General features: G+C 42.7%; 1 protein-coding gene across 2 annotated transcripts in view; it reads left to right on the top strand.

The window, feature by feature from the left end:
- Positions 1 to 12,323, top strand: part of TMTC4 (transmembrane O-mannosyltransferase targeting cadherins 4) — a 253,025-nt gene that overhangs the window by 47,727 nt on the left and 192,975 nt on the right. For both annotated transcript variants that reach the window (XM_069757974.1, XM_069757975.1), the window contains exons 3-4: positions 7,056 to 7,171; positions 10,558 to 10,771. In XM_069757974.1, coding sequence (XP_069614075.1) covers positions 7,056 to 7,171; positions 10,558 to 10,771 — 330 coding nt within the window. The remainder of the gene's footprint in view (positions 1 to 7,055; positions 7,172 to 10,557; positions 10,772 to 12,323) is intronic.

The raw sequence follows: 12,323 nt of genomic DNA, 5'->3' as shown, positions 1-12,323 counted from the left end.
CAGATGCAAGTCTGGGTAGAAGAATTCTTCAAGCGGCAGTGGCACATTTGTAGACAAACATTATCTGGATGTCTTTTACTGGTGAGTTGTTTTTTCCCACCCAGGGACTGCTTTAGGACATCCCACAGTCCTGTGTCCCCCCAATGAGGCGAAGGAGAAATAGGGATTTTTGTGTTACTCACCGTAAAATCCTTTTCTCCGAGACGCTCATTGGGGGACACAGCTCCCTCCCTGGTAGCCTTATGGCTGCTTTGGTTATATCTGATTACATTAGTCAGTAGGATCTTTTCGAGACATAAAGTTTCTGTATTTATGCTGTTATATTATTTTTTGTGTTTTTTGTTCTCCTACTGCTTTTTGCGCCAAACTGGAGTCTCTGGTAGCCAGTGTCAGGGTGTATACGATGGAGGAGGAGCTAACTTTTTTTTTTTCAAGTTTACTTAGTGTCAGCCTCCTGGCAGCAGAAGCATACACCCACAGTCCACAGTCCTGTGTCCCCCAATGAGCGTCTCGGAGAAAAGGATTTTACGGTGAGTAACACAAAAATCCCTATTTTTTTTACACTAATTTACTGTTCTTTAAGGTACCGTTACACTAAACGACTTACCAACGATCACGACCAGCAATACGACCTGGCCGTGATCGTTGGTAAGTCGTTGTGTGGTCGCTGGGGAGCTGTCACACAGACAGCTCTCTCCAGCGACCAACGATCCGGGGAACAACTTCGGCATCGTTGAAACTGTCTTCAACGATGCCGAAGTCCCCCGGGTAACCAGGGTAAACATCGGGTTACTAAGAGCAGGGCCGTGCTTAGTAACCCAATATTTACCCTGGTTACCATTGTAAAAGTAAAAAAAAAACAAAAAACAGTACATACTCACATTCTGATGTCTGTCACGTCCCCCAGCGTCCACAGGGTTAAAACTGCTTTCGGCAGGAGCGCTGCTAATGCACGCGCTGCTGCCGAGAGCTTTCCCTGCACTGTGTCACTGCTCTAGTAGTCCAGAAGTCGCGCCCTGATGACTCACACCGTTGACATTTCACCTGGTGAGTATGTCCAGGGTTGTGTACCGCAAGCTGCAGTGGACGACAGAGATGTGGAGTCAATACTCCAAACCTCCGACTTCGACAAATCAATTTCCCTTACTTCGACCCCCTAATACATGCTTAATTACTGCTCCCATCATCCGACACCTGCTGCCGCTAATAACAGCGAGAGCAGGAGCGGTGGATGCAATTATTCATCTGCTGCTCATTCGCTGTAAATAAATAATGTAAAAAAAGAACCCGGCATGGGTTCCCCTGTATTTTTGTTAACCAGGTAGACAAAACTCACAGCTGGGGGCTGCAACACTCACACCTGTCAGCTTCAACAAGGCTAGTTATCAAGAATAGAGGGGTCCCCATACCGTATTATTTAAATAAATAATTAAAAAAAACGTTGTGGGGTCCCTCCAATTTTTGACAACCTGCCTTGCTAAAGCAGACAGCTGGGGGCTTTTATTTGGCTTTTATTTTCAGTCTGGTAAAGGGCCATGGATATTGACCACCCCCAGCCTAAAAATATCAGCCCGCAGCCACCCATAAAAGGCAGATATATTAGATGCGCCAATTCTGGCACTTTGCCCGACTCTTCCCACTTGCCCTGTAGCGGAGGCAAGTAGGGTGATAGTTGGGGGGGAGGGTTGATGTCACCTTTGTATTGTCCGGTGACATCAAGCCCCAAGGTTAGTAATGGAGAGGTGTCAATAAGACGACCCCATTACTAACCCCGTAGTCATACTGTATGAAAACACATACACCAAGAATAAAGTCCTTTAACCCCTTTCTGCCATTAGACGTACTATTCCGTCCATGTGGGGTGGGCTTTACTTCCCAAGGATGGAATAGTACGTCATAGGCGATCGGCCGCGCTCACGGGGGGAGCGCGGCCGATCACGGCCGGGTGTCAGCTGCTTATCGCAGCTGACATCCGGCATTATGTGCCAAGAGCGGTCACGGACCGCCCCCGGCACATTGACCCCCGGCACACTGCGATCAAACATGATCGCGATGTTCCGGCGGTGCAGGGAAGCATCGCGCAGGGAGGGGGCTCCCTGCGGGCTTCCCTGAGACCCCCGCAGCAACGCGATGTGATCGCGTTGCTCCGGGGGTCTCCTACCTTCCTTCCTGCAGCAAGTCCCGGATCCAAGATGGCCGCGGATCCGGGTCCTGCAGGGAGGGAGGTGCCTTACAAAGTGCCTGCTCAGAGCAGGCACTTGGTAACGCTGCAGCGCTCTGAGACAGATCGGTGATCTGTCAGAGTGCTGTGCAAACTGGCAGATCACCGATCTGTATTGTCCCCCCCTGGGACAAAGTAAAAAAGTTCAAAAATTTTTTTACAAGTGTGTTAAAAAAAAAAAATATATATATTATTCCCATAAATACATTTCTTAATCTAAATTAAAAAAAAACAATAAAAGTACACATATTTAGTATCGCCGCGTCCGTAACGACCCGACCTATAAAACTGTCCCACTAGTTAACCCCTTCAGTAAACACCGTAACAAAAAAGAGACAAAAAACAACGCTTTATTATCATACCGCCGTACAAAAAGTGGAATAACACGCGATCAAAAAGACGGATATAAATAACCATGGTACCGCTGAAAGCGTCATCTTGTCCCGCAAAAAACGAGCCGCCATACAGCAACATCAGCAAAAAAATAAAAAAGTTATAGTCCTCAGAATAAAGCGATGCAAAAATAATTTTTTCTATAAAATAGTTTTTATCGTATAAAAGCGCCAAAACATAAAAAAATGATATAAATGAGGTGTTGCTGTAATCGTACTGACCCGAAGAATAAAACTGCTTTATCAATTTTACCAAACGCGGAACGGTATAAACGCCTCCCCCAAAAGAAATTCATGAATAGCTGGTTTTTGGTAATTCTGCCTCACAAAAATCGGAATAAAAAGCGATCAAAAAATGTCACGTGCCCGAAAATGTTACCAATCAAAACATCAACTCGTCCCGCAAAAAACAAGACCTCACATGACTCTGTGGACTCAAGTATGGAAAAATTATAGCTCTCAAAATGTGGTAACGCAAAAAATATTTTTTGCAATAAAAAGCGTCTTTCAGTGTGTGACGGCTGCCAATCATAAAAATCCGCTAAAAAAGCTATAAATAGTAAATAAAACCCCCCTTCATCACCCCCTTAGTTAGGGAAAAATAAAAAAATTAAAAAGATGTATTTATTTCCATTTTCCCGTTAGGGCTAGGGTTAGGGCTAGAGTTATGGTTAGGGCTAGGGTTAGGGCTATAGTTAGGGTTAGGGCTACGGTTAAGACTACAGTTAGGGTTAAGGCTACAGTTAGGGTTAAGGCTACAGTTAGGGTTAAGGCTACAGTTAGGGTTAAGGCTACAGTTAGGGTTAAGGCTACAGTTAGGGTTAAGGCTACAGTTAGGGTTAAGGCTACAGTTAGGGTTAAGGCTACAGTTAGGGTTAAGGCTACAGTTAGGGTTAAGGCTACAGTTAGGGTTAAGGCTACAGTTAGGGTTAAGGCTACAGTTAGGGTTAAGGCTACAGTTAGGGTTAAGGCTACAGTTAGGGTTAAGGCTACAGTTAGGGTTAAGGCTACAGTTAGGGTTAAGGCTACAGTTAGGGTTAAGGCTACAGTTAGGGTTAAGGCTACAGTTAGGGTTAAGGCTACAGTTAGGGTTAAGGCTACAGTTAGGGTTAAGGCTACAGTTAGGGTTAAGGCTACAGTTAGGGTTAAGGCTACAGTTAGGGTTAAGGCTACAGTTAGGGTTAAGGCTACAGTTAGGGTTAAGGCTACAGTTAGGGTTAAGGCTACAGTTAGGGTTAAGGCTACAGTTAGGGTTAAGGCTACAGTTAGGGTTAAGGCTACAGTTAGGGTTAAGGCTACAGTTAGGGTTAAGGCTACAGTTAGGGTTAAGGCTACAGTTAGGGTTAAGGCTACAGTTAGGGTTAAGGCTACAGTTAGGGTTAAGGCTACAGTTAGGGTTAAGGCTACAGTTAGGGTTAAGGCTACAGTTAGGGTTAAGGCTACAGTTAGGGTTAAGGCTACAGTTAGGGTTAAGGCTACAGTTAGGGTTAAGGCTACAGTTAGGGTTAAGGCTACAGTTAGGGTTGGGGCTACAGTTAGGGTTTGGATTACATTTGCGGTTGGGAATAGGGTTGGGATTAGGGTTAGGGGTGTGTCTGGGTTAGAGGTGTGGTTAGGGTTACCGTTGGAATTAGGGTTAGGGGTGTGTTTGGATTAGCATTTCAGTTATAATTGGGAGGCTTCCACTGTTTAGACACATCAGGGGCTCTCCAAACGCGACATGGCGTCCGATCTCAATTCCAGCCAATTCTGCGTTGAAAAAGTAAAACAGTGCTCCTTCCCTTCCGAGCTCTCCCGTGTGCCCAAACAGGAGTTTACCCCAACATATGGGGTATCAGCATACTCAGGACAAATTGGACAACAACTTTTGGGGTCCAATTTCTCCTGTTACCCTTGGGAAAATACAAAACTGGGGGCTAAAAAAAAATTTTTGTGGGGAAAAAAAAAGATTTTTTTTATTTTCACGGCCTGCGTTATAAACTGTAGTGAAACACTTGGGGGCTCAAAGTTCTCACAACACATCTAGATAAGTTTGTGGGGGGGTCTAGTTTGCAATATGGGGTCACTTGTGGGGGGTTTCTACTGTTTAGGTACATTAGGGGCTCTGCAAATGCAATGTGACGCCTGCAGACCATTCCACCTAAGTCTGTATTCCAAATGGCGCTCCTTCCCTTCCGAGCCCTCCCATGCGCCCAAACGGTGGTTCCCCCCCACATATGGGGTATCAGCGCACTCAGGACAAATTGCACAACAACTTTTGGGGTCCAATTTCTCCTGTTACCCTCGGGAAAATACAAAACTGGGGGCTAAAAAGTAATTTTTGTGGGAAAAAATTTTTGTTTTATTTTTACGGCTCTGCATTATAAACTTCTGTGAAGCACTTGGTGGGTCAAAGTGCTCACCACACATCCAGATAAGTTCCTTAGGGGGTCTACTTTCCAAAATGGTGTCACTTGTGGGGGGTTTCAATGTTTAGGCACATCAGTGGCTCTCCAAACGCAACATGGCGTCCCATCTCAATTCCAGTCAATTTTGCATTAAAAAGTCAAATGGCGCTCCTTCGCTTCCAAGCTCTGTCATGCGCCCAAACAGTGGTTTACCTCCACTTATGGGGTATTGGCGTACTCAGGACAAATTGTACAATAAGGTTTGGGGTCCATTTTCTCCTGTATCCCTTGGTAAAATAAAACAAATTGGAGCTGAAGTAAATTTTTTGTGAAAAAAAGTTAAATGTTAATTTTTATTTAAACATTCCAAAAATTTCTGTGAAACACCTGAAGGGTTAATAAACTTCTTGAATGTGGTTTTGAGAACCTTGAGGGGTGCAGTTTTTAGAATGGTGTCACACTTGGGTATTTTCTATCATATAGACCCCTCAAAATGACTTCAAATGTGATGTGGTCCCTAAAAAAAAAATGGTGTTGTAAAAATGAGAAATTGCTGGTCAACTTTTAACCCTTATAACTCCCTAACAAAAAAAAATTTTGGTTCCAAAATTGTGCTGATGTAAAGTAGACATGTGGGAAATGTTACTTATTAAGTATTTTGTGTGACATATCTCTGTGATTTAATTGCATAAAAATTCAAAGTTGGAATATTGCGAAATTTTCGCCATATTTCCGTTTTTTACACAAATAAACGCAGGTAATATCAAAGAAATTTTACCACTATCATGAAGTACAATATGTCACGAGAAAACAATGTCAGAATCACTGGGATCCGTTGAAGAGTTCCTGAGTTATAACCTCATAAAGGGACAGTGGTCAGAATTGTAAAAATTGGCCTGGTCCATAACGTGAAAACCACCCTTGGGGGTAAAGGGGTTAATTAAAAAAATGACAGACTCCTTTAACCCCTTTTTGCCATCGGAGGGAATAGTACGTCCGATGGCAGAACCCCTGCTTTGTGTGGGCTCCGGCAGTGAGCCCGCATCAAAGCCGGGACAGCTGACATGTGCCCACAATAGGTGCGGGCAGAATCGCGATCCGCCCACACCTATTAACTAGTTAAATGCCGCTGTCAAACTCTGACAGCGGCATTTAACAAGCGCATCTGGCCGGAAATGCACTCATCGGTGACCCCGTCACATGATCGGGGGGGTCATCAGTGCATCTGCATGATAGCCAGAGGTCTCCTTGAGACCTCTGGTTGTTGATGCCAGATTGCTATGAGCGCCACCCTGTGAATGATCACCTGCACTATAGTCTCAGAATATACAAAGTCATTTAAAACCTTTTTTTTGTTTTTCTAAACTTGGCAAACCCTCTTTTTTTCTACATGTTTAGTTTTCCATAGATTTAAATCTCAACATGTATACTAAGAGAAGCATGAAAATATAATCAAATATATATTTTTTAAAAGAGAAGAAGCGAGTCATTTTTTACTACAGCATTAAAATGAAGGTTTTCCTAGTCCTGAAGAATATGAAAACCTTCTGTTTAAAGCTTTCAGTTTAGCTTGAGTTCTTCCTGCAGGAGCACATGTATCGCGCTGAGATATCGTATATAAATTTCCATTTGGCGTTTGGATACCATTGTTTCCATCCATGGTAATGCTTGGTGACTGTGGTACTTCGGTGACATTAATTACTCGTGTTGATGTTTACCCCGACTAATTTCTTATTTAGAATCCCTGGAATATTTTTGGCACCTGCTTTAGCTCTGCTAATTGTGTGTACTAATGTGTTTTCAAGCAAACCGTATCATTGAGATACATGCACAGAAATTTCAAAGCAAGTTGTCACTTTATTTTTAGTATTTGTATTTCTCCCTTAAATTGTACAGCAGTGAAATAGTTTTACTATGTAGATAAGTGTACCTGTATGAGGTGTAGGATTCTAGACTATGACAACCAATTCGGTGACACAACTGCCCAGAACTTTTGCAGATAGCCTCGCCATTGAAGTCTTCTCCATGATCACAGTTTTTATGCTTTATATTTAGGACCTCCGAGGTGAGACTACATTTGGGGATCTTTGGCTTCATGATTTTTGGGGCACCAAACTCAGTAGCAATGCAAGTCATAAGTCGTACAGACCGCTCACAGTCTTAACATTTAGGTAAGTTATACACTTTAAAGCACAACGCTGACCTATTATATATCTGTAATATTTCTCTTTAAGAAATATAATAAAATATGCATTTAAGGATTAAACTTTTTAAACACCTTTTATTTGGCAAAAAGATATGCTTTATCTCTGTCAGGATTTTGAACATGGCAACTGCCAGGACATGCAGTAGGATGGACTGTGTGAAGACTGACGCACTAAACCTGTCAGGCTGATGGAGATGTATGTTCATTCTCAGTCAGCTAAAGAAAGGTACTTCTCTTCTCCTTTAGTCCAGCTCCACTCAGTGTCCTACCAGGTTGACTGAATGTTTAAGATGCCCAACGGGGCTCTGCTCTGACATGACCTCTGTCTTGTGCTTCACACAGCCCATCCTACTCCTACTGCGTGTCCTCTGCAATCTGGGAAGGGGTGCGATTCATGGTAGCTACATCTTGGAATCCTGATAGTGAACTAGACAAAGCATACCTTTTTGGTATATTAAGGTATTTAGAAAAATGTACTAAAACTTATTTTAGTACATTTCTTGGAGAACCCCTCCAATGTTGTTTGTAAGTCCTCATTCAGACGTCCGAGTTGCATGTACATGTTCTGTTTTTGTTTTTTTTTTTTCACGGTTACAATACGTTCCCGCTATAATCTCAGAAGCTATTCACTTGTCCATGTTTTTCATGCACTGTGTGTCCATGCATAACTCATGGGTCTGGGAAAAACACGTACAGCACACAGATGTCATCCATGTTGTGTCCATATGTAACATTGCAAAGGAAAGACGTAGTATTGTCATTTATCCATCTGTGCAATGTTAAAACGCCGATGGTAAAAATGGACACGAGGACCGTATACTGATGACACTCTGATGGTAAAAATAGACACATGGGCCTTATACTTATGACTCTGATGGTAAAAACGGACACGAGGATAGTATAATGATGACACTGATGGTAAAAATGGACACAAGGACAGTATACTGATGACACTCTGATGGTAACAACGAACACGAGGACCATACTTTGATGACACTCTAATCCAAAACACTAACCTTGGTACCGTTTTTTTTCATGTACCGTATATACTCGTGTATAAGCTGAGCTGAGTATAAGCCGTGGCACCTAATTTTGTCACAAAAAACTGGGAAAACTTATTGATTCGAGTATAGGCCGGGTATGCATCGTCCCCTCATCCCCATCCTTGTCTGCATGGCTCATCAACCCCATCCTTGTCTGCATGGCTCCTCATCCCCATCCTTGTCTGCATGGCTCCTCATCCCCATCCTTGTCTGCATGGCTCCTCATCCCCATCCTTAGATGCATGGCTCCTTAGTCCCATCCTTGTCTGTACGGCTCCTTAGTCCCATCCTTGTCTGCATGGATCCTTAGTCCCATCCTTGTATGCATGGATCCTTAGTCCCATCCTTGTCTGCGTGGCTCCTTATTCCCATCCTTGTCTGCGTGGCTCCTTATTCCCATCCTTATCTGCGTGGCTCCTTATTACCATCATTGTCTGTGTGGCTCCTTATTTGCAGCGTTGTCTGCATGGCTCCTTATTTCCAGCCTTGTCTGCATTGCTCCTTATTCCCATCCTTGTCTTCGTGGCTCCTTATTCCCATCCTTGCCTGCGTGGCTCATTATTCCCTGCCTTGTCTGCATGGCTTCTTATTCCCATCTTTGGCTGCTTGGCTCCTTATTTCCAGCCTTGTCTGCATGGCTCCTTATTCCCATCCTTGTCTTCGTGGCTCCTTATTCCCATCCTTGTCTGCGTGGCTCTTTATTCCCATCCTTGTATGCGTGGCTCCTTATTCCCATCCTTGTCTGCATGGCTCCTTATTCCCATCCTTGTATACATGGTTTCTCATCCCTATCCTTGCATGTGTGGCCACCATGAGAAAAGCATAAAAATAAAAAAAAATCCTATTTACCTTCCCTACGCGCCCTCGCAGCATCTCGTTCCGGTGCCAGCAGCTCCTGCTGCCGAGCGATCATGTGTCCCCACTCATTAAGGGAATTAATATTCACCTCTCTCCATGCCTATGGGAGTGGAGAGAGGTGAATATTCATTACCTTAATGAGCGGGCTCCCGTGATAGCCCGGCAGCTGCTGGAAGCTGGTGGCTGCAGCGGTAACTGCGCGCTATAAGAGAAATTAATATTCATTGCCAGTGCAGTGAATAATCATTTCTCTTTTGCAGTGGGCACAGGCTTTAGTGGCAGCAAGGGCTCCTGCCTCGTGGACCTGCCGCTCCTCCTCCCCCGCTGTCTTCCGGGACAATGACTTGTGTATAAGCTGAGGGGGTCGTTTTCAGCAAAAAAAAAATGTGCTGAAAAATTCGTCGTATATACGATATGTGTTTAAACATGGATGTGTAAATGAGACCTAATACTATTTTATGTTTTGTTTTGCTGTCACCAAAAAGGCTGGAAAAGCAAATGGGCTTTATGTCTGTTACGCAGCTGTAAAGTCTGTGAAACATAAAAATTAAATGGTGCTAATGACATGGTACTGTTATGTGCACAAATCTGTAAAGCAAAATTCAGATTAAACTACAGGCCATATATGCATTTATCTGCTACGTAATTCAGCCTCCATAAATAAAAATGCAATAGAATGACAGAAACGCATAAGGAAAAAAATGCTTATCCCTAAATGTAAATTCAAAATCCTGTTTAGCATATTAATATTTAATTTTGTAACTTTAGACTATTATCATGCTGGTGCCACCAACTCTTCCTACCTGAACTGTCTTTATGGACACCCTTGGGCAGTGATGTCAAGAGTACTCTGTGCTCCATGTCATCCTTATGTAAGGCTACTTTCACACTAGTGTCGGAATTCGGCCCGTCGCATTGCGTCGGGCCGAGATTCCGACGCTAGCGTTGTTAGCGCCGCACAACGGGTGCAGCTGATGCATTCTCCAGCGCATCCGCTGCCCCATTGTGAGGTGCGGGGAGGTGGGGCGGAGTTCCGGTCACGCATGCGCGGTCGGAAAAAGCGGTCCGTCAGGAGCAAAAAACGTTACATTTAATGTTTTTTGCTCCCGGCGGTCCGCCACAACATGGCGCAACCGTCGCACGACGGTTGCGACGTGTGGCAAAGCATCGCAATGCGTCGCTAATGTTAATCTATGGGGCAAAAACGCATCCTGCAAACAACTTTGCAGGATGCGTTTTTTGCCATAAACAACGCATTGCGACGTCCGGCAAAAAACGCCAGTGTGAAAGTAGCCATAGTGTTTTAGGTAAATGTGTGCACAATAATACCAAGTGCTATCATTATTGATTTGTCAATATAAAATTATTTAATATTACATAAAATCATGTGATACAATGTAGCTATCTTGTAATGTATAGTTAATTATCCGTCCTTTGTAATGTTTTGCAGAGTCAGTTATGCCCTTGCAGGAGGTTTGCACCCAGTTGGGTTTCATGTAATCAACATTATTTTACATTGCATGGTGTCTGTCCTGATGCTTGATGTGTTTTCACTACTGTTCGGTGGCAAAACATGTGACAAGGGAAAAAAAATGACATATTCCCCCAAGGCAGCGTTACTTAGTGCTTTGTTGTTTGCCGTGCATCCAGTACATACAGAATGTGTAAGTATATTATCCTTTTCTTGTAGTTACATAGTTAGTATGGTTGGAAAAAAGACTTCTGTCCATGAAGTTCATCAGAGGGATGGGAAGGCTAAAGGGAATGAGATATAGGTTCATCCATAATGCATGACTCAGTCTGCCCCAAAAAGCAGGTCTTTCACTCCTGATCCTGAGTGTCGATCGACTGGGTCATCATTCAGAACAAGAATGTTATAGATGCACACAAGTATTTGTATTATTAAAAGCATCATTGTTCCTTCTGTGACCAGCTCTTGAGGTAGGCTGTTCTATAGATTAAGTCCTCAAGAAGGCTTGAATCCTATGGAAATGGATCTTTTTTTTTTTTTTTTTCATCAAGATGTAGGGAGTACCTTTTTGTCTTTTTTTTGTGAGTGTTTTACACAATACAGCTTTTTGACTATATGTTTGGTTTGGGAAATTTATGTACTTGTGCAGGTTAATCATATTCCCCCTTATATAGCTATTCTCAAGACTAAATAAGACATACGGTACTGTAGAATATCACTGCTCTGCACTGGTGTAGTACACCATGATACATCAGTCTGGTTGCTCATGCCCACAAATTATTGTCTTTTTTTTATGCTTTTACTTGTTTTCATTAGTGTGTGTATCAGTAATGGTGTTTTATAAAAGTCTACCATATGTAAAGCATTTTTTAATGTATCTTACACATTTTAATTACCGTATATTTTTATTGTATCTTTTAAATTTATACATATGTTTCATCAAATGGTTACCTGCATAAATTCAGAGACGCCTTTTACTCGAGTCTTATGAACTTTTACATAAAGAAACTTAAAGGAATTAGCTGCTATGAAACCGATTCAGATTTTACTTTAGTTTTTCAGGAAAACAAAACTTTTTATTTCATAGATGGATGTGGGCTCCTTGGTGTGGCTAAGGGCTCAATGCACCTTTTTGCCCTGTAAATCGGCATACCAGGCACCCCCTTCCAGTCTGAGACTGGAGTATATTGCTCGTGTAAGTTACACTACTAAAGTGGTGTAATTAATCATGAATTTGACTGCCATGCGGAGTTGAAATGCATGTGAAAGCCAAATAATAGGAATTTTCGAAAATAATGCAGGTTAATTTAGAACATGACATGGCAATAAGAGACAAAAAACTCCAACGCATGTAAAAAATAGCAGTCAAAAATGCAATGAAAAAAATGCATTTTAAAAGAAAAAAAAAAAGGCACTTAAAAAACCCCAGCAAATGCTGAATCGGTTCTTGGTCCTTTCCCTGGTGTCAGTGATAATGTATGGTTAGATTGAGTAACTATAACTAACCATATAGAGTAAGATGTATATTGTGGTTGAACAATCAATCAGTCTCCATCTAATATAATTGGCTACTCGAATATTAAGAGCTCATATCCCAAAGCAGAATTAAGCTATTTAAAGGGGTTGTTCAATGGTGAAATTCAATCCCCCCTGCATAACTAGGGCAGGCAGATCAGGAGGTCTGTGCTGACCCCAGAAGGGGTGTCTGCTCAGTTCAGAAGTCGCAGGACCGCTGTAGCATGTGA

Source organism: Ranitomeya imitator, chromosome 3, assembly GCF_032444005.1.
Source record: "Ranitomeya imitator isolate aRanImi1 chromosome 3, aRanImi1.pri, whole genome shotgun sequence".
Classification (NCBI taxonomy): Eukaryota; Metazoa; Chordata; class Amphibia; order Anura; family Dendrobatidae; genus Ranitomeya; species Ranitomeya imitator.
The sequence above is the reverse complement of the archived record's forward strand: the minus strand, read 5'-3'. Positions and strand labels throughout refer to the sequence as shown.